The sequence below is a fragment of the Dipodomys spectabilis genome, unplaced genomic scaffold, assembly GCF_019054845.1.
Source record: "Dipodomys spectabilis isolate Male_0828 unplaced genomic scaffold, ASM1905484v1 ptg000576l, whole genome shotgun sequence".
In the NCBI taxonomy this organism is placed as follows: Eukaryota; Metazoa; Chordata; class Mammalia; order Rodentia; family Heteromyidae; genus Dipodomys; species Dipodomys spectabilis.
The window spans coordinates 45,513-68,885 of record NW_024871253.1 but is presented as its reverse complement, the minus strand read 5'-3'; the positions used below and the strand labels follow the sequence as shown (position 1 = coordinate 68,885).

At 41.0% G+C, this 23,373-nt stretch overlaps 1 protein-coding gene across 3 annotated transcripts in view; it reads right to left on the bottom strand.

Moving 5' to 3' along the window:
• Positions 1 to 23,373, bottom strand: part of Myh10 (myosin heavy chain 10) — a 154,148-nt gene that overhangs the window by 126,886 nt on the left and 3,889 nt on the right. For 2 of the 3 annotated variants that reach the window (XM_042670787.1, XM_042670786.1), the window contains exon 2: positions 12,533 to 12,908. In XM_042670787.1, coding sequence (XP_042526721.1) covers positions 12,533 to 12,877 — 345 coding nt within the window. In that variant the 5' untranslated portion in view covers positions 12,878 to 12,908. The remainder of the gene's footprint in view (positions 1 to 12,532; positions 12,909 to 23,373) is intronic. The other variant, XM_042670788.1, reaches the window with a different exon arrangement.

Below are 23,373 nucleotides of genomic sequence, written 5' to 3'. Positions count from 1 at the left end.
ATTGCTCTTGGTGGGGTGGGGCAGAGAGAAGCTAACACCTTGTTTTAAAACAAAAGGAAAACAAAGCAGGATGCTGGTAGTTCATGCCTATAATCCTAGTTACTCAGGAGGCTGAGATCTGAGGATTGTGTTTTAAAGCCAGCCCAGACAGAAAAGTCCATGAGACTCTTATCTCCAATTAACCACCAAAAAAAAAAAAAAATCTCAGTGACATCACCCAGGCCCTGAATTCAAGCAACCGGACAAACACAAGTATCTGAGGTGTGTGGCTGAAATAGTAGAGCAACAACCGATAAGTGTTTTATAGTTTCAAATTGTAGAGTTAAAATAAACAATGGCACATAAATTAGGAGTTCAAGTGTTCTCAGGCCCTTTCCTATCCATAACCTAGTAAAAAAACCTACTTTATATTAGTTTTTCTCTCTTTTGGAGTGGGGAGGGATCTGGTCATGGGGCCTGAACCCTGGGCCTGGGTGCTGTCCCTCAGCTCTTCAGCTCAAGGCTAGCGCTCTACCACTTGAGCCATAGCGCCACTTCCGGCTTTTTTTCTTTTTGCTTATGTGGTGCTGAGGAATCGAACCCAGGGCCTCATGCATGCAAGGCAAGCACTGAGCCATCTTCCCAGCCCTTTATATTAGTTTTTAAAAGGTAAAGGATACAATAGAATAGGTAATTACTAAAAGAACATCTAAAAGAAGGGCACCAGTGGCCCATACTGTAACTGTAGCTCATTGGGAGGGTCTCCATTCAAGGCCAGTCTGTGCAGAAAATTTCACGAGACCCCCCTCTCAACCCATAGCTGGGCACAGTGATGCACACCTGTCTCTACAGCTACAATGGGAAGCCTAAAACAGCACCCCCATACCTAGTGCAAAGCTCCAAGTTCACATCCCAATACTGTACTGCCCCCTTCAAAAAAAACCTAAGAGAAGAAAAACATGCAACAAGAGGCAAAAAGCTAGGTTTTATTAAACCTCCTCAACCTAAGGGGACAGGTGGGGTGGGCCAGGGATAAAAGGAAAAGTAACATAATACTAGGTACAAAAATAAGCCAACAGTGAAATCAAACAGTATGTTTAAATTGAAATATATCAGTTACTACATTGCATGTATATAAATTAAATATCCTGTTTAGAAAATATTAAGATTCCAGACAAAAATAATAATTTTAGTCGGTTTATAAGAGACTTAACTTCAGCATAAAATGTAGAAAAGCTGAAAGCAAGTTTGGAAACAATGCCCCATGCAACTCTTAACCTTAAAAAAAAAGTTACCCCTGCTTTGTCAACTTTGTAGGAGGTATTACTGAAATTGAAGCCCGTTTCACATGATTCACCAGAATGATAAAAAGTTCTACATCTGTATACATGTGATAACATAGTTCTGGCATGAGCAAAAACTGACAGGTCTGAAAAAGAGAATGAGATATTCTCACAGTAACAGAACAGCAGATAAAAACCAGAGCAACCATAAGGACACAGAAGATTGAAGGGTACTGCACATAGAGCACACTGTACTGGAACTAGTAACTGCTCAGTGAACACATCTTCCAAGCACACAACCATCTTCCACCCGCTGGATCACATAATGGTCCACAAAGCAAGTCTAATGCACATGAAAGGGCTGAGATCAATCAGTGTACATTCCCTGACCAAGGAGGGATTTTGTCAGAAATGACAAAGTAAGTCTAAAAACTCTCTATGTCTGGAAATTAAGCAGTTCGCTTTGACTCATGGAGTCAAACATTCTCATTATTTTGAACTGAATGATGGTTAAAAATAAAGCATAATAAACTTACAGAACAAAGCTAAAGAAGTGCAAAAAGTACACAGAATAAAAGTTATAGCTTTTAAAGCCCATATTTGAAAATGACTAGCTGAAAACATTCAATACTCTTAAGTATTTCTTTTAAGAATTTACAGAATGAACAACAAATAAAATGCATACAGAAAGAATGTGACAACTTGCTATGTAGGCAGGCACACAGAGATAAGGAAATGGAGAAGAAAAGGGCCAACATTAAATCAAAAGTTTGTTAATTGAAAGGAATAAAACTGCTAAACCTCTGGTGAGACTCCTTTTCAAAAAAGGATAGAACTGACCACTATTAAGAATACAGGATACTTCTATAATTCCAGCACTTTGGCTGCTATGGCAGGGGATTTATGAGCTTGAGGCCAGTCCCAGCTACATAGCAAATATCAGGCCAGCTTAGCTACATGGGTAGATCTTACCTCAAAAGGGAAGAGTACGGGGCTGATGGCTCATATCTGTAAGCATATCTACTCGAGAGGCTGAGACCTAAGGCTCATGATTCAAAGCCAGTCCTAGGTAGACAAACTGAAAGACTATTATCTCTAGTTAGCCAACAAAAAGCCAGAAGTGGTAGAGTGTCAGTCCTCAAGTTCAAGCCCAGGAGCCAGCACTAAAAAAACAAGGGGGTGGGGGTGTGCACCACTAGAAATCCTATGCAAAGTTAGATGGTATAATTAATAGCTTATGCTAATAAACTTGAAAATTGAGATGAAATAAATTCAGAGAAATGTAATTATCAACTGAACAAGTAATTAAAAATCTGAGCTTTCCATCTATTAAGGAAAAACTTTTGGGGCTGGGAAGGTGGCTCAGTGGTAGAGTGCTTACGTTGCATGCATGAGGCCCTGGGTTCAATTCCTCAGTACCACATAAGCAAAAAGAAAAAAGCCGGAAGTAGCGTTGTGACTCAAGTGGTAGTGCGCTAGCCTTGAGATGAAAAGCTGAGGGACAGCGCCCAGGCCCAGAGTTCAGGCCCCACGACTGGACCCAAAAAAAAAAAAAAAGAAAAAGAAAAGAAAAGAAAAAAAGAAAAACTTTTTCCAAAAGATAAAAAACAAAACCCCTGCCATCATTGTATAAAAAAGAATTATCACCAATCCTAGACCAACTCTTCCAGAAAATGAAAATGAAACATTTTATTTGATATGAAACAATTTATTTGATAAAATCAGCACCTTTTTCTGGTGGTACTGAGGGATGAACTCAGGGTATCACATATGCTAGGCAAGCACCACTGAGCTAGACCACCAAATTAGCATAATCTTAATAGCAAAGCATGACAAAAACAGTACAAAAAAGAAAATATTACACTGTTCACCCTTATTAACGCAGATACAAAACTTCTAAATAAACATTTAGGAGAGTGATGGAAGAAAAAAAGAAAATATAAGCATAATTGTCTTCACAAAGTTAGTTTAGCATTGAGAAATATATAACAAATAAAATTCCCATTGTCACCTCACTGATAATGGAAAAAAAAGCATTTGATAAATTAACACCAAATATTCATTGTTAAAAACAAAAAAAGATCATCCATTCAGAATAAAAATTGAGACTACAAGAAAAACTTAATCTTAATCTGAGAAGGAACATTTAAAAAACAGTTCTTTGGCAGTACTAGGAACTGAACCCAGGGCCTCACTCATGCTAATCAAGCTCTCTTCCACATGAGCTATACCTCAACCCCATTAAAAACTGAAAACTACAAGCCAGGTGCTAGTGGCTTAGAAGGCTGAGATCTGAGGATGGTAGGGTAGTTCAAAGTTAGCCTGGGTAGGAAAGTCTATGAGACTCTAATCTCCAATTAACCACCAGAAAACTGGAGGTAGTGCTGTGGCTCAAGGGCAGTATAAGGCCCAGTGTTCAAGATGCATGACCGACCAAAAAGAACATGAAAAATACAACATATATCCTTTTTTTTTTTGATGCAAGTACTGGGACTTAGTTAAGCCTATCACTCAAGGCTGGCACTCTACTCTTGGTTCTCTACACCTGGCAATATTCCTTTAATTGTTAAATAGTGACAGCTTCTCCTGAGATTAGGTGTGACCCAACGATGCTGTCCATCACCACTTTTAGGGAAAAAAAAATGGAAATGGGGAAAAGGTCTCAGGGCCATTAAGTAAAAGAAATGTTTGTGAATTTGGAAGGGAGGAAAAATCAAACTATCATTATTTGTAGATTATTATAGATAACTTGTATTCACAGAAAATCTAAGAGTCTTCAGCTGAACTATTATAACCAATGAGTAAACATAGCAAGGTGAAGGAATATAAGCCAATATATAGAAATTAATAATAAAAACAATATTTGTATGTAATAACAATTGTGAGCTTACTGTGTTCATACAGTATATATCATAAGGGAACAATGAAAACACCATTTAAATAGTACCTAGGAGAAAAGATACTGAAACACTCAAAAAAGAAATTTAATTTTTGTCATTGATGGTGGTAGTGCTGTTTTTGCTTTTGATTTTTTTTTTAGGGGGTGCAGGAAAGGAAGTAAGAAGAGTGAACAAATGAAATCATGGTATTCAGTGTAAATATGTGGAAAACAAACTATGCAGTTTGTGGGCAGGGACAGGAGAGGGGAACTGGGGAAAAGCAAAGGAAAGGGTAATACTGTCCAAAAAGGAATGTATTTATTACCTGACTTATGAAATGGTAACACCTTAATAATAACAATTAAATTATATTAAAAATCAATTTAACAATTGTACATGCCTCTGCAACCAACCAAACAAACAATAAAACCGTATCAAAAAAAATCAAGACGGGCTGGGAAGGTAGCTCAGTGGTAGAGCGCTTGCCTTGCATGCCTGAGGCCCTGGGTTCGATTCCTCAGCACCGCATAAGCAAAAAGAAAAAATCCAGAAGTGGCGCTGTGGCTCAAGTGGTAGAGCGCTAGCCTTGAGCTGAAGAGCTGAGGGACAGCGCCCAGCCCCAGAGTTCAGGCCCCACAACAGGATCCAAAATAAATAAATAAATAAAAATCAAGAAATGGACATATCTAAGAGTCAAAGATTAAATATTGTAAAGATCTAATTTCTTTCTCCAACTGACCAATATTCCCAACCAAAATTCCAACAGGGTTTGTGACAAAAGGAACTACCAGCCAAAATAATCCTTAAGAATATAAATGAATACTGGAGGCATGGCTCAAGTGATAGAGCATCAGCCAGGAACAAAAACAAAAAATGAGAAGACCTTGCATGTTGGATAAGACAGGCTATAAAAGCAGTAATAATTAAGACAATGTGACAGTAGTCTAAAGATAGGCACATTGACTCATGAAACAGAATAAGAAGCTAAGCACATATTTACAAACACTTGATTTATAATGGAACTGGCAGTCAGAGCAGTGGAAAAGCACTCTATCTCAGTAAGTTGAAGAGACAACTGCATAGCTATTTGGAAGGACAGAAAAAAAAAGACCTTGTCCCTACCTCACACCATAGACAAAACTCAATTCCAGATGGAATTAAAACTGATCCTATGAGAAATAGCCTATTTCCTTCTCCTTTGGCTTCAACCTGAATTTGGCTAATAGGAGATACCAGCAAGAGACTGAGGTGGGAAGAGGTCAGAGTATTTCTTTCCTAGGCTCTTTCCCCAGCCAGTTTGCAGGAGTTGCCTACATCCTGTTAAGAAAGGCCACAGTTCGAGTCAGGTAACCCTCCTCTTTGAGCTGAGGTAGAAGCTCTTCCTTACAGTTTTTGAAGATCAAGAAGAATCAAGGGCTCTAATCCTCCCTGGTATTGAGGGATGGCACTATTTCTCATTCCCTTTTTAAACTCCACCCACATGTTTATAGATCTTCTATTTATTAAATTCTCAAAATAGCTAGTTTGAGAGCCTTCTGTTTCTTGCGGGAACTCTTGACTAAACAGAGCATTATCTTGGGAAGTTGAAGACATGAGTTTCAGATACGCAGTCCTATCACGTAGGAATTCTCCACTCCTAGCCGTATACCATACTAACTAAGGCTTGTTTATTTAGGCCAGGCACATATACAAGGATATTTACAAGGGTATTTAAAGGATATTCAAAAGGGTATTTAAAGTAATATCCACATTAGTACCAAACTGGGGGGAAAAAACAAAAAACTAGGGACCCCATGAAAGTAGAAAATGGCTCAAGTGATAGAGCGCTAGCCTTGAGTGAAAAGTCAAGCAAGAGAACAAGGTCCTGAGCTCAAGTCCCAATACCAGCACTCCTCCACCCCCACCCCCCCAAAGACCTTTCATTGTGTGTACACACACACACACATTTAGTGTATATGTATATATCACACATATAGTACAGATGTCAAATAAATGCAGATTTTTAACTGTGCATTTATTCATTTAAAAATAAACACATTACATGTTAGCATAAATAACATTTCTTATGAAAAGCAATTTATTTGCTTTCCAAAGTAAAAGTGAGAGGAGTGGTATTGTATTACATTTCTGTAAAACTTTTATTGTCTGACTTAATAGAAAACAGCTCAAATTTCCTATTTCTACTGTAATATGTTGTTTTGGTTGAAGAATATGAAGAAAACCAGACTTGCACCAATACTTGGCTGGAAAAGGGGAACTCATTAGCCTTTTTAGATATTTATAGTATAGTTATTGCCTTTGAAACTACCAAAACTAAACAAGTGACAATTTCTCTCTCCTCTCTTTTTTTTTTTTTTGGTGCCAGTCCTAGGTTTTGAACTCAGGGCCTGGGCACTGTCCCCGAGTTTTTGTGTTCAAAGCTAGTGCTATACCACTTGAGCCACAACTCTACTTCTGGCCTTTTTTTTTTTTTGTAGTAGTAGTAGTAGTTAATTGGAGATAAAGAGTCTCATGGGCTTTCTTGCCCAGTCTGGTTTTGAACGTCAGTCCTCAGATCTCAACCTTTGGAGTAGCTAGGACTACAGGTGTGAGCCACCAGCACCCAGCACAAGGGACAATTTCTTAAAGATTGCAATGTAGAAGCTTTCTGCTATATCAAAATCCATTAGCTTATCTTGCAATTGGCCTTAGTCCTTTACTCATATACAGTTTTGTAACATTATGTATACCTCACTAGAAAAACACTAGCTCATTATTTACACTTTATGACATTTCACCACATAACAGAAAAAAGGAAAGGGAAAAAAAGAAATCACTTTCATGGTTTGACAAGCTGTCGAATTCATCATGGTAGGCACAGGTTTCCTTTAATACGAATTTTCATATAAAAATTCAAACTGTAACCACAAGGCATGGTGGCCTGGGTCTATAATTCCAGCACTTGAGAGACTGAGACAGGAGGATCAGAAGTTTGAGGGCAGCCTGGGGTACATAGCAAGACCCTATAGGGGGCAAAACCAAAATAATTTTTTAAAACTCACTACCAACAACAAACTCAAGTTTTTTCTTGGGCTATATTATAGTCAGTTGTTTCTTTGAAATGACATTCACTTTATTTTCAAGAAAATGTCCTGGAAGTGGTGCTGTGGCTCAAGTGGTAGAGCACTAGCCTTGAGCTGAAGAGCTGAGGGACAGCGCCCAGGCCCAGAGTTCAATCCCCATGACTGACAAAAAGAAAAAGAAAAAGTCCACCAATCTTCCTATGAGTAACAACTATAGCTTAACCATCAGTCATTTTAGCAAATAAAAATGGTGGTCTATGGAAAAAGCAGCAAGTTGAGCTTGCTACTCAAACACACGTGCTTTTCCTCACAGTAACTATCATGTGTCCTTATGCAGCTGAAGTGCTGAATGCAAAATACTGCACTGCATCATACAGAGTATTAAAAATATGAGCTCTCAAAGACTGAAATTTAATAAAAATCAATCATTTGTTCCTCCTTTATCAAGGATGTTTCTGAAGTTATATTAGAGGTTTTCTTCAATTGCCAATAAAGGGCAGTGAAGAGTAAAATTAAAAACCAGTGGCCAGGCACCAGTGGCTCATACCTCTAATTCTACGCTATTTAGGAAGCTGAGATCTGAAGATGATGGTTCAAAGCCAGCCCAGGCAGGAAAGTCCATAAGGCTCTTAAATTAACCACCAAAAAAAGCCAGAAGTAGAGCTGTGGATCAAATGGTAGAGTGCCAGCCTTGAGCAAAACAAGAAAACTAGTATAAGCCTGGAGTCATTGTGTTTGTTGTGATAAGGTATCAGAACTTTTTTAAAAAAATGTTATTGTAAAAATGATGTACAGAGGGCTTACAGTTACATAAGTCAAGTAATGAGTACATTTAGTGTCAGGACTTTTATTCATCGCTTTATCACCGATGTCTTTGGACCATCAGTACAAATGCTACTGGTGGAAAAGGCTGATAATGTCTTCATACCATCACGAAATACTTTTAGCCTCTTAGATCCCTTGAAAAGGTTTTAGGGAAACCCTAAGGGATCCACTGATCACACTTTGAAAACTACTGAATTATGCCACCACTAAACATTATGGATGACTGTTCAAAATGTAATGTTAAGGCTGGGAAGGTGGCTTAGTGGTAGAGTGCTTGTCACTTAGCATGCACAAAGCCCTGGGTTCGATTCCTCTGTACCATATAAACAGAAAAAGCCAAAAGTGGCACTGTGGCTCAAGTGGTAGAGTGCTAGCCTTCAGCAAAAAGAAGTTCAGGGACAGTGCCCAGGCCCTGAGTTCAAGCCTCAAGACTGGTAATAATAATAACAATAATATTAAAACAAAAAACCCAGACACAAAGCACTGCAAACTTTAAATAAAGTTCACTTATATAAAAATTCAAATACAGAAGCCAGTCCAATCCTGAGTGGCTTATACTTGTAATCTTAGCGACTCAGGAGCTGAGACTCATAGAATCACAGTTTGAGACCAGCCTAGGTAATGAAGTGTGTCACATGCTGTTGTCAAAACTACCAGCAAAAAGTCAGATAGAAGGTGTGGCTCAACAGGCAGAGCTCCAGCCTAGCGAGGAAGATACGCAAGTGTAATGCCCTAATTTCAGTCCCAGTACCACCCTCAAACTCCAAAATCTCCAAAACAAACAACCTTAGGTAAGACTGAACTATTTTGTTTAGATTGCACACTTAGTTAATAAAACACACTAGAAGATTTTAATATGCTTCTCTCAGTAACTGATAATAAAACAGACAAAAACTAGTAAGATGATAAGAAATTTAAACGACATAATTAAAAATCTTCATCTCACTGCCACAGATGGAATGTTACACCCAACAGTACAGAATACACATTGTTTGCCAACACATACAAAACAATCACAAAAAATGACAACTTTTTTTTTTTTTTTTTGGATCTGGTCATGGGGCCTGAACTCTGGACCTGGGTGCTGTCGCTCAGCTCTTCAGCTCAAGGCTAGTGCTCTATCACTTGAGCCACAGCACCACTTCTGGCTTTTTTTTTTCCTGCTTATGTGGTGCTGAGGAATCAAACCCAGGGCCTCATGTGTGCAAGGCAAGTGCTCTATCACTGAGCCAACTTCCCAGCCCGTGACAACATTTTTAAGTTTAATTTTGGTCAAACTATTCTTTGATGTATTCTTTATGATGCAATTACGTTAAAAATCAAAGTAAAGGGCCAGGTGTTGATGCCTGTAATCCCAACTACTCAAGAGGCAGAGGTAGTAAAAAATAATTTTTAGAGGATGATAATTATGTTCACTTTAACTTTTTGCAAGGCAGAGGTGGTGGGTGAAATGGCAACCATGTGCCTCGATGTCGTATCTCCACGATTTTTCCTGTGCTGTTCATTCTACTAGATGTCCTTCCCTGTGGAGGATCACAGTTTGAGGCCAGCCAGGCAAAGAGAGAATGAGACCCTATCTGAACTAAAACAAATGGACTAGGGGCATAGCTCAAGTGGAAGAACACAGGCCAAAGGCCATGAGCTCAATCCTCAATAACCAAAAAGAAAAAAATTGAAGGTAAAAAGATTACTATAAAATCTAACCCTTGGAAATGTTAATCCTAGAAATTAGAAAACACTTGGAACTTAGTAGTAAAAAACAAAACAAAACAAAACAACTTTGGAGAGGAAAGTCTATGAGACTCTTATCTCCAATTAACCAACAAAAAACTGGAAGTAGAGGTGTGGCTCCAGTGGTAGAATACCAGCCTTGAGCAAAAATGCTAAGGGATAGCACATGGGCCCTGAGTTCAAGTCCCAGTACTGACATGCATGCAAAAACAAAGATCCTATGAAAATTATTATAAGTGTCTCAACCTATCAACTGAAAACTGTCTGGTTAATTCCAAAGCCAGAGACAAAAATACAACACAACTCAGCAAGGCTGCTTTCTCCTCAGATCCTCTCATCACATAACTCTATAGTCAATTACTCCAATTAGAATCATTGGTGGGACATTACTTATGCCCACTTGACTAGAGATGATCCCCCCGTGGTTACCTTAAAGCTTTGAGAAAAATTCAGAATCTCCTAGTGTACAGACCAAGAAGCCATGCTTAGAAAAGAACCTTACAAAGTCATGCAATTGTTTTTGAGTAAGCTAGGAGAAAAAAATGCCATCAACAGCTGTAATATCTCAGAAATACCATGATGAATGGCTACAAATGAAAGACACTATTTTTTCATTCAGATCTGTGATCTCCCTTGCTTTTCTATCAGCTTTCTCTCTCCTGCTAGCAGTCACCTAGTGTCCAGAGGGGGGAATCAAGATGAAGACACTCCTGCCCTACTGCCCTCCTCTTGCTGGCTTCTGATGACCTTTCCAACCCTAAGTCACTGCAATGTTTGAGGTGTCCACATTACTATCTGCCCACAATCTCTGGATTTTCCAGTTCTCTTCCTCCCCCACTCCATGAATCCTGTCCTTCAACATCACGAAAAGCTCCAATGGTTGACCTATTGGCCCTCTTCTTTGAGTGTCCAGTGACATCTAAGCTACCTTCTTTCTGGTCTAGCAACAGAGCTACTGGCTCCCCTCTCTCACAGGGTTGGGGCAAAAAAATCATAGATACACTAGTCCTCAATCTTGGCTATATTTTCCATGGTATATTGGTGGGGGTTTGGTTTGGTTTTGTTTTGAATCCTGGCTTTCTCCTCCTTGATGGAAATGACTTTGGCGAAGGTCATGAATGAGCTGTTCATTTATCAGTCTTTCCTCTAGTGGGCTTTCATCAGTCTGACTCTTAACTCCAATGCTACAGTACAGTATCAAAGTCCTTCACTGCCACTCTCTGCTATAACCTTGCTCCATTTCCTTATATCAAGTACACTATTTCCACAATTCTCCAAACACTCGCTCGGACTGATTAGTTTTTAATTATTTGGGAGCCCATTCTTTACATAAAAATCAACCACTTTTCCAATTTCAGACTATTACAATCTACTTTTCTCTCTCTCTCTCTCTTTTTTTTTGACAGTCCTGGGACTTGAATTCAGGGCCTAGGCACTGCCTCTGAGCTTTTTTTGCTCAAGGCTAACACTCTACACTTGAGCCCCAGTGCCACTTTCCACTCTTTCTGTGTATGTGGTACTGAGGAATCGAACCCAGGGCTTCATGCATGCTAAGGTAGCACTCTACCACTAACTCACATCCCCAGCCTGCTTTTCTCTTTCTCTCCCTTTTCTAACTTAGTTTCTTATCTATGCCACCTGTCTTCCATCTCCTCAAACCTATTTTTTTTTTTCCCCAGTCCTGGGGCTTTAACTCAGGGGCCTGAATGTTGTCCCTGAGCTTCTTTTGCTCAAGGCTCTACCACTAGAGCCAAAAACCATTTCCATTTTTTTCTGAATAGTTTATTGGAGATAAAAGTCTCACGGACTTTACTGCTTGGGCTGGCTTTAAACAGTGATTCTCAGATTTCAGCCTCCTGAGAAGCTAGGATTATAGGCATGAGCCACCAGTGCCAAGCTAAACCTAGACTTTTTTTCAGTATCTGACTTCTGTTTGCTTCTCTATCTTATTGATCATTATTATTTTTAATAACTTCTATATGGTGACTATACATATGTGTCAGCTACCAACTACAGGACAATTACAGCCTCAACTTCACCCTGAACTGTTTCTTAAAAAACTTCAACATTGGTAGGCACTGGTGGCTCACACCTATAATCCTAGCTACTCAGGAAGCTGAGGTCTAAGGATCACAGTTCAAAGCCAACAGGCAGGTAAGGTCTGAGACTCTTTATCTCCAATTAACCAGCAAAAAAGCCAGAAGCAGATGTGTACCTCAACTGGTAGAGAGCTAGCCTTGGGTGGAAAAAACCAAGGGAGAGCTTGGGGTCCTGAGTTCAAGCCCCAGTACCAACAGAAAACAAAAGGCCCTCAACATTCACTTTCCTCACTTCCTGTTCTCTGTTCTCCATCTTCACCAATACCTGAGGCTGCAGCCTGTCTACTCCATCCTCTCAGATGGCACCTGATTTTTTAGCATTGTGCTGTCTGGATCCTCCTACCAATGCCAGTCCCATTACCTGATTAAACTCCTTGGTCATTCTGCCACATGCTCTCTCTCTCATCTTATTATGCTCCAGAGCACACTAGAAGTCTCCAAACACCATTCAATTACATCTAATTGCTGGTTGTATTATTTAAACTTAGCATGATAAGACTGGAAGGAAAGCAAGAGTTGGATAACTAAGAGATCATCTTTCAACATTTAGCTTGCAATAGTAATAGGAAACAGAGAATGTGAGTATTCCTCATTCTGATAACATGTATAATATAAGTTGAAATTGATTCCCAGTCATCACTTCTCATGGTTGGTTACTTGGAAGAAATACTTACATAGATAAGTCCTGAATAGTAGCGATCCTTCAGGTTATGCAAAACCGAAGCTTCATTCAAGCATGTCAACTCTGCCATATCTTCCACCTTGGAGAACTTAGGTGGGTTCATCTTCTGAATGTCATCTTTGTTGACCATTGCTTTCTTTCCATTCTCCGCCAACTCCACCAGAACTTCATCTCCCCGTTCTTCCTTGATACTAGCTGCCTCAAAACCATGGCGTTCTGATGGGATCCACACTAGCTTTTTGGCTGTCCAGTCAGCTTGAGTGGCAGGGTTGTAAATGACAGCCCTGTCCACAAAGAGATACCTCTCTGGGTCCTCCACTCCAGTTCTCTGCGCCATTGTAAACAAAAGGATCCGAGAGCAATTGCCTCTAAGGAGAAAAAAAGGCCAGAGTCAGACGGTTATGAAATATAAAAGAATTTACAAGTTTTTCTTTCTAAGAGACTTAAAACAAAATCCTTGGTTAACATAAAGCGTAAACTCTGGGTTAAGGAACTGGGGGTATTCCTTTTCACGGCCACACTACCCAAGTTTTCCAAGGCAAATTTCAAGGATGACCACTAATTATGACTCTGGTTGTCAGACAACCGCTCAAGATTTGCCCTCAGTTACTGAGAGCTGAAAAGCAGGCAGAAGCAGAAAAGCAAAGTTCTAGGGTGACCTCTTTCTCCTCTCCATCTTCTCTATCACACTCACCACAAATTAAACAGGGAGTTAAGAAGGGAAAGGAGAAAAGCAGAAAAGAAAACAAAGATGAGTAATAAAGGGTCCCTGGAACTGGGATTCGAATTAGTGTTACCACATGCTTTAGCTATAAAAACACATGATGCCTGCCAGGGAGTAAAGAATCAGGTCTAAAATATGCCTCCCAGTCCACCTTCAGACAACAGGTCCTGTCCTCCCCTCATAAATGCCTCAAATCAGCCCCCTATAGCTTTTCCATGCATCACATTAGGGCCACCAAAGACAAGAGTAACTTGACTTTATGATCAGCCTTCTAAGGCCTCTATGCCCATCCCATGGCTGCTGGCCTCATCCAGTTTCCAAAGCAACATTCTATCCATCATCAGTAAGTTCACTCCACTACCCTGATCTTGCCTCTGCAGTGTAATGCTCTAGAGTAGTGGGTCTCAAATTGGGGCATGAATAGGACCAGGAAGGCTTGTGAACATATAGAATCTGTATTTTGAACTAATTCCCAGATGCTGTTAACCATAGGCCACCCTTGACAACCACTGTTCCACAGCTCTCTCACTGTCATGGTGAGACATTGTTGCTACCAAGTATGTTGATTATAAAAGAGGGGGGAGGGGGGGGTTGGTAGTGCCAGGCACCAGTGGCTCACACCTGTAATCCTAGCTACTCAGGAGGCAGAAATCTGAGGATCATGGTTCCAAGCCAGCCTGGGCAGGAAAGTCCATGAAATTACTTTTTTTTTTTTGGAGGGGGGGGGAGAGGTCCGGTCGTGGGGCCTGAACTCTGGGCCTGGGCACTGTCCCTCAGCTCTTTAGCTCAAGGCTAGCGCTCTACCACTTGAGGCACAGCCCCACTTCCGGCTTTTTTTCTTATGTGGTGCTGAGGAATCGAAAGAAAGAAAGAGAGAGGGAGAGAGAGAGAGGGAGGGAGGGAGGGAGGGAGGAAGGAAGGAAGGAAGGAAGGAAGGAAGGAAGGAAGGAAGGAAGGAAGGAAGGAAGGAAGGAAGGGAGGGAGGAAGGAAGGGAGGGAGGGAAAGGTGTTGAGCCGTGCCAGTGACTTATACCTATAATCCTATTTATCCAGGAGATGGGAGGCTTGAAAGCTGAGACCTGGAGGATCCCAGTTCGAAAATAGCCTAGGCAAATCCACAAGCAAAAACCTGGGCTGAAGGAATGGCTTGAGTGGTAGAGCTCTTGCCAGTTCAAATCCCAGTTCAAATCTCAGCACTGCAAAAAAAATCAAACGAACACCTCCGCCCCCTCCAATAAAAGAGGTTGAAAGGCAAGGTTCTAAACTCATTCATTACATGATCTTTTAAAAAATGTTCTCAAGTTTTAAAGGTTATAAACATGGATCAAATAAAAATCACAAACTCAAATGGACTCACCCTCAAAAAAAAAAATCACCGAGGAGAGTTCTCAAGATGGCGACGGGGCAGTAGGGAAATGCCACAGCTCTCTCCAACCAAAAAGAGAGTTCGAGTTCCAACCTTTAATCTCCCCAAGAGACCGACAACAACAAAAAGACGAACACTCAGAGAAAAACCAGAGGTGGAAAATAACAAAAAAAGAAAGAGAGGAAAAGAAGAATTTCAGAACAGAGAAGAGCGAAGACCCCTCCCCCAACCTTTACTGGCCGCGCGGCAGTGCGCCAAGCCGCCGGCCAGCCGGCCCGGCAGGGGCTGCCGGAGCCACAGAGACACAGGGGGCTGCTTGCAGATCACCAGGTACCGGATTGCAGAACAGCGGATCGCCAGGAACAGAGAAACCTACCAGCCGGGAGTCTCCAGGAGGATCCCACCCCCACCCATCACTCTCCACCGGAGCGGAGAGGCTCCATCCCGCCAAAGCCGCCCGGCACCAGCAGCGCCACAAAGGGACCTGTCGCGATCGCAACGACCCGGCGGGGGGCCGCCCAACCCAGCCCGCAACCACCCCAACTGAACTCGGACTGCAACAACAACTGACGGACTGCAACAACAACTGACGACCTACAGGGTGAGTACCCATCAGGGGACAGGGAATCCATCAAGGGAGACCAGAGCTGGAGGGAATCCCCAGACCCTGACCTAGACTCCCTACCCCAACACCCGGACCACAGGACCCACTAAAACTGGGAACTGTTCGAGAGCCCCACCAGCCGGTGGAGCACACTCTGCTGGCCAGGCCAGAGCAAGAGCGCCCCGGGAAGGGAGCTTAAATGCTCAAGCCAGGAACAGTGCCCCTGGGTCAAGACTACCAACAGTAGAAGAAATTTGAACTGTGTCCTCCAGGCTGCATAACCAAGGTGGTATACACATTAGCACAGGCCTAACGAGCGCGCTCCAGGCTGGGGCCGGAACCAGGCCAGGGAACCGGCGCCTGAACAAAGCAAAAAGGGTCAGAAGTGGGGCTGTGGCTCAAATGGTAGGGTGCCAGCCCTGAGCTGAAGAGCTGAGGGACAGCACCCAAACCTAGAGTTCAAGCCCACAACCAGCCCAAAACAAACAAAAACACATCAGGAGCCCATAGCAGACTCCAGTATTTGGGAGAGTGCATCCAGAGCATCTGATCTTCCCAAGAGCACCCGCAGGAGCAAACACAAGCAGTCTAGGCTGCTCAACCCTTCCAAAGGCGGGAATTGCTACAGCAGAGAGCTGAGAATCCTAAGTGAATAGCAGCTGGAAATAGGCTCCCAACAGAATCCAGATCAGACACAGACTCTCTCTACCAATAGAGAATCAGCAACCAAGCAAAGACAGACACACCAAAACAAGATTGAAGAGCAGTCTCCTGAACCCCCATGCGAAAATCACAGAGAAAAATCACAAGGTTTACCACTACCCAGGACAGCAAGCTCACCTCAAAAGCCAGCAGCCACGCAGGGGAGAGCCCCAGTGGGAGCAAAGCAGGAATGGAAGACAAAAACTACATCCAAGGGTTGCTGGAGGCAATGACTCAAGAAATAAAGCGAGAAATGGATCAGAAATTGAAAGAGCACAAGGATGAACTATCAAAAGATATACAGGATATCAAACAAAAATTGGATGCAAAAATAGAAGCTGCACAAACCTCAGTAAGAAGTGAGATAAACGCCAAATTAGAGGTAATGCATACTGATATCACCTCATTGAGAGGTGAGATCAGTACTCTGAGAACCAACATTGAATCCATAAAGGGATCCATTTCCATCATGCAAACCACAATAGAAGCCACGGTCAACAGAGTGAATGAAATGGAAGGTAGAGTGTCAGATACAGAAGACAGAATACACCAACTGGACCAAAAAGTGACAGATATGGAAAAATCACTCAAATTAAACCAAAGGGAAATTCAAGAGCAAGCAGATAATGCTAAAAAATTTAACCTTCGCATAATCGGAGTGGACGAAGGTGAGGAATTCCAGAGCAAGGGAATGCAACACCTATTTAACAAGATAGTCAATGAAAATTTTCCCCACCTCAAAAACGACCATCTTAACTACATCACAAAAGCTTATCGAACACCCAACAAGCAAGATCCCAGGAGAAACACTTCTAGGCACATAATAGTAACAATGATGGATCTGAATAATAAGGAAACAATCCTGCATGCAGCAAAAATGAAGAAGGAGCTATACTACAACGGGAAAAAAATTAGAATCACTGCAGATCTCTCCACACAAACAATGAATGCAAGAAAAGCCTGGGAAAGCACCATACGAGCCCTGAGAGCCAATAACTGCCAACCCAGACTGATATACCCGGCAAAGCTAGCATTCACATTCGATGGAGAACTGAAAACTTTTAATAGCAAAGAAAAACTAAATGAATACATAAACATTAAGCCAGCATTACAAAGAATTCTAAGAGGGGGGACACAACCTGAAGAAAGCAACCAGGAACTGGGACCTGCCCCAAACAGGCATTACTCAAAGTCTAACTGAGCAAGCACAGGAGGAAAGGAAAGAAGAAAAACTTAGGAAAACGGAATGGCAGGGACAACAATGCATCTCTCTATACTTTCTCTTAATATAAATGGGCTGAATTCGCCAATTAAAAGAAAACGAACTGAGGACTGGATCAGAAAACAAGACCCATCCATCTGTTGCCTTCAGGAGACCCACCTCTCAGCCAAACATACAAACAAACTCAGAGTGAAGGGGTGGAAAAGGATCTACCAATCAAATTCCCCCAATAAGAAAGCAGGTGTAGCTATCCTGATATCTGACAAAATAAACTTTTCATTAAAATCAGTACAGAAAGACAAGGACGGACATTACATATTAATAAAGGGAACAATCCAAGAGGAGGATATAACCATCATCAACTTATATGCCCCAAATATCGGTGCACCCAGATATGTTAAACAAATGCTCTCAAACTTACAGAATAAAATAGATCCCAATACGATAATACTAGGAGACTTTAACACGCCACTCTCACCAAAGGACAGGTCTACCAACCAGAGGATTGGCAAAGAAGCTACCGAATTAAGTGAGGCCATACTTCAAGCGGAATTAACTGACATCTACCGAGTATTTCACCCTAAAACAACACAGTACACATTCTTCTCAGCAGCTCATGGAACTTTCTCCAAAATAGACCATATCATAGTTCATTCAAGGAACTTAAGCAAATACAAAGGGATCGACATAATCCCCTGTATCCTATCTGACCACAGTGGAATCAAGCTAGCTCTCAATAACAAAGCATACCGCAGAAATTTCTCTAATACATGGAAATTGAACAGCACACTCCTTAACAAGGCCTGGGTAACAGAAGAGATCAGAGAAGAAATAAAGCATTTCCTACAACTCAATGAAAATGAAAACACCTCACAAAGAAACTTGTGGGACACAGCAAAAGCAGTCCTGAGGGGCAAATTTATTGCCCTCAGTGCCCACATCAAGAGAATGGAGACAGACCAAGTAAATAATCTCATGTTGCAACTAAAACAGCTAGAAAAACAAGAAAAAATGGGACCTAAAGCTACTAGACGAAGCCAGATAACCAAATTGAGAGCAGAGATTAACCAATTAGAAAATCAGAAAACCATAACCAAAATAAACCAAACAAAAAGCTGGTTCTTTGAAAAAATAAACAAAATTGATGGCCCGTTGGCAAGATTAATTAAAAAAAGAAGAGAGGAAACCCATATTAATAGGATTAGGGATGCCACGGGAAACATCACAACATGTACCCAAGATATCCAAACAATTCTAACAGACTACTTTCAAAAGCTATACTCTCTAAAGGAAGAAAATCTGGCGGAAATGGATGCATTTTTAGAGAAATACAAGTTACCCAAACTGAGCAAAGAAGAAGTTAACCAATTAAATAAGCCAATATCCTATAATGAGATACAGGAAGCTATCAAAAGTCTTCCAACAAAAAAAAGCCCAGGACCAGATGGATTCACAGCAGAATTCTATAAGACCTTTAAAGAAGAACTAATACCCATACTCCTCAAGCTCTTCAGAGAAACAGAGAAGGAGGGAGCTATCCCAAACTCATTCTACGAAGCCAATATCACACTCATCCCCAAACCAGGCAAAGACCCAACCAAAAAGGAGAATTACAGGCCAATCTCCTTGATGAACACAGATGCAAAGATCCTTAACAAGATTCTAGCTAACAGAATCCAGAAACACATAAAAAAAATAATACACTATGATCAGGTAGGCTTCATCCCAGAGACACAGGGATGGTTTAACATACGTAAGTCAATAAATGTAATCCAGCATATCAACAGAGCCAAGGTCAAGAATCACATGATTATCGCCACAGATGCAGAAAAGGCCTTTGATAAAATTCAACATTCATTCATGCTAAAAGCTCTGGAGAAAATAGGAATAGAAGGAACATTTCTAAAAACAATAAAAGCCATTTATGACAGACCAATAGCCAATATTATACTTAATGGGGAAAAGCTACAACCAATCCTCCTAAAAACAGGAACAAGGCAAGGATGTCCACTGTCTCCACTCCTCTTCAACATAGTCCTAGAACCCTTAGCCAGGGCAATAAGGCAAGAAAAAGACATTAAAGGGATCCGCATAGGGAAAGAAGAAGTGAAACTATCCCTTTTTGCAGACGACATGATACTATACCTCCACGATCCCAAAAACTCCATCCCCAAACTTTTAGAAATCATAAGTCACTTCGGCAAAATAGCAGGATACAAAATAAACCCACAAAAATCAGTTGCCTTCCTATACACTGATAATGCACAGGAAGAGAGGGAAATAAAGGGAGCAACCCCATTCACAATAACCTCCCAAAAAATAAAATATTTAGGAATTAACCTAACCAAAGATGTAAAAGAACTATTTAATGAGAACTATAAAAAGTTAAAGAAAGAAATTGCAGAAGACACTAGGAAATGGAAAGACCTCCCATGCTCCTGGATAGGCCGACTTAATATAGTAAAGATGGTGATACTTCCAAAATTAATATACAAATTCAATGCAATTCCTATTAAAATCCCAATGACGTACATCACTGAAATACAGAAAACAGTCCAAAAATTTATATGGAACAACAAAAGACCTAGAATAGCCAAAACAATTCTAGGGGATAAAGACAATATGGGAGGGCTATCCATGCCGAACTTCAAACTCTACTACAGAGCTATAATCACAAAGACAGCATGGTACTGGCACAAAAACAGACCCGAAGACCAATGGAACAGAATAGAAGATCCAGATATAAATCCACAGGCCTACAGCCAGCTGATATTCGACAAAGGAGCCAAAGACATACAATGGAAGAAACACAGCCTCTTCAACCGCTGGTGCTGGGAAAACTGGGCAGCCACATGCAGAAAACTAAAAGTGGACCCCAGCCTATCACCATGCACCAACATCAACTCAAAATGGATTAAAGACCTTAACATTAAACCTGAATCTCTGAAACTACTGCAGGACAGAGTAGGAGAGACACTTGAACTAATAGGCACAGGAAGGAACTTCCTGAACAGAGTCCCAGGGTCACAACAAGTTGGAGAGAGACTCGACAAATGGGACTACCTTAAAATAAAAAGCTTCTGCACAGCTAAATCTATCGCAACTAAGCTAGAAAGACAACCAACTAATTGGGAAAAAATATTTACCAGCAATATATCAGACAAGAGGTTAACATCCTGTATATACAGGGAACTCAAGAAACTAATCCCTCCCAAACCTAACAAACCAATTACTAAATGGGCAAGGGAACTAAAGAGGGACTTCTCAAATGAAGAAATAAAAATGGCAAAGAAACACATGAGGAAATGTTCATCATCCCTGGTGGTGAAGGAAATGCAAATAAAGACAACCCTGAGATACCACCTTACCCCAGTCAGAATGTCCCACATCCACAAATCAGCCAACGACAAATGCTGGAGGGGATGTGGAGAAAGAGGAACCCTATTACACTGCTGGTGGGAATGTACACTTATACAACCACTTTGGAAAGCAGTCTGGAGGGTCCTTAGAAAGCTAAAGATTGACCTCCCTTACGACCCAGTCATACCACTTCTAGGCATCTACCCTGAACAACAGGAACCAATATACAAGGACACGTGCACCTCCATGTTTATTGCAGCACTGTTCGCAATAGCTAGGATATGGAAACAACCTAGGTGCCCCACCACAGATGAATGGATCCAAAAATTGTGGTATCTATACACAATGGAATATTATGCAGCCATTAGAAATGACAAAATAATGGCATTTGCAGGGAAATGGATGGAGCTAGAAGGAATCATGTTGAGCGAGGTAAGCCAAGAACGAAGAGACAAACGGTACATGGTCTCCCTCATAAGTGGATGCTAAATCCAAAAGGTTAGTGATACGACAAAACTAACAGGACTTAAGAAACAAAGAACTCCCGCTCATCTGGTTGAACCACTACTAAATATCCTCATGCTGCTGATCACAAATATGGTATATAACATGTGAACACTGTTATATATTACAGACTGTGGTAGACAATTTGCTCCAGGGAAGTTAGAATGAACTTGTGACTTTGAAATTATGTAATCATTTAATCACAATCAAAAAAAAAAAAAAAAAAGAACCTCGGGGAAGGGAGGGAGGGAGGGGATGGTAGGGGGAAAACAATGGAGGGGGTAACAATGTTCAAGAGGAAGTGTACTCATAACCTCACTCATGTAACTGTGACCCTCTGTATAGTAGCTTTACAATAAAAAAAAAAAAAAAAAAGGTCAAAAAAAAAAAAAAAAAAAAAAAAAAAAAAATCACCAAATATGTGACCCATTAAGACTTCTGTAAATAAAATTGCTAACATATTTTGTAACAAAATGATTTTACTTCAGTGTGTGTGTGTGTGTGTGTGTGTGTGTGTGTGTGTGTGTGTGTGTACACATGGTGTGCATGTGAGTGTTGATCCTGGGGCTTGAAGTCAGGGCCTGTGTAGTGTCCCTTCAGTTTTTGTGTTCAAGGCTAGTGGCTAGTGCTCTACCACCTGAGCTACAGTTCCACCTCCAGCTTTTTGGTGGTTAACTGGAGATAAGAGTCTCATAAATTTCCTTGCCCAGGCTGGCTTTGAATCATGATCCCAGATCTCAGCCTCCTGAGTAGTTAGGATTACAGACGTGAGCCACCAGCACCTGGCTGATTTTACTTCTTAGGCACCAACATGGGGAGGGAGAGGGCAATGTAGGAAATATTTGTGCCTATACATACATTCAGTAGTAGGGTTTCCAAAGCCCACCACTACCTCTAGCAACTGGGCCTAGTAGACTATGAAGGAGACTTTCTACACTGGGTTAAGGGTAGCATGAGAATCACTAGGTGAAATTAAGAAGAACACACTCCTCCTTTTTGAGGAAGTACAGAATCTAGTAAAATAAAAAAACAGCTAGGAGTAGTGGCTTAAGCCTGTAGTACTTGACACCTGGGAGGCTGAAATTAGCAAACTGTGCCTGTCATCCATAGCCACACAGGGACGCATAAGAAGGAGGATCACAGTTCAGGCTGGCCCAGGGAACAAGTTAACATCCTCAGAATAACCAATGGAAGCTGGAGGCGTGGCTCAAGTGGTAGAGTGTCTGCCTAGCTCAAAGTTCTGAGGTTCAATCCCTAGCAAAAAATATTCAACCATAACAAATATGATAGTAAATTATTCTTATCCTTATTCAGAATAAAGTTATAGCTTACACAGCACATAGCCAATATTATTTTGCAGCCAATAGGTATGAACACATATATTTCTATCTCCCTTTCTTCCCCTCCCCACCCCTTTCTAGAGACAAGGTCTCACTATGTTGCCCAGGCTGGTGTTAAAGCCGTGATCCCCTTGTCTTAGCCTTTCTAAGGGATTACAGGTATGCTACCAAAATGTCTGGCGTTGTGCACTTCCTTAATTTACCTTGGGTATGTAAAAGCACGCTTCAATTTAGTAGGTGGCTATAATTAGAAAAAATTATTTTATTGGAACAGGTCATTTCTACAGCGGGTCTAAAAATGCAAATTATATTTCTTTTTAGTTATTTTATCATTTTACCAAAATTTACTAGTACTTTTTCTAGGTACAGAAAGGTTTGTCATTCCCCATAAAAAAAAATAGATCATAAAATTATAATTACAATGTGCTCCCAATTTTGTGGGATAAAATTACATCTACATATCTATCTATCTATCTATCTATCTATCTATCTATCTATCTATCTATCTATCTATCTATCTATCTATCTATCTATGCATCACTACTGATGCTTGAACTTAGGACTTCAAGTTCTTGCTCAACGTTCTTGCTCAGAGCTGGTGTTCTACCACTAAAGCCAGTCCGTGTTTTTAATTCATTGGCTGTTACTTTTGGGCTTCTCAAGCAAGGCACTGGAGACTGGAGCACTCAGCTTAGTCTCTGGTACTTCACAGGAGATCCCAACTATTGATCAGTCATAAGTAATAGTCCCAGTCTCACTGTGAGCTTCAACTTCTCCACAACTAATAACCTACTATTCCTTCCACTCCTGACCCAAATGCCACCCTCTCAGAGGTTCTTTTCAGGTCAATCTGGCAATTTAATCCTTTCCTTCTCCTAACATTCTGCTCTGTGCCTCTGACAGTCTCCTTGCCCTACCTAGCACTGTACCACTGAACTTATTTAGTAGGTAGTAGGTGCCCATTTTGTTTAATTCAGAGTTCATGAGGTCACTGGAGATGCCTGGATCAGT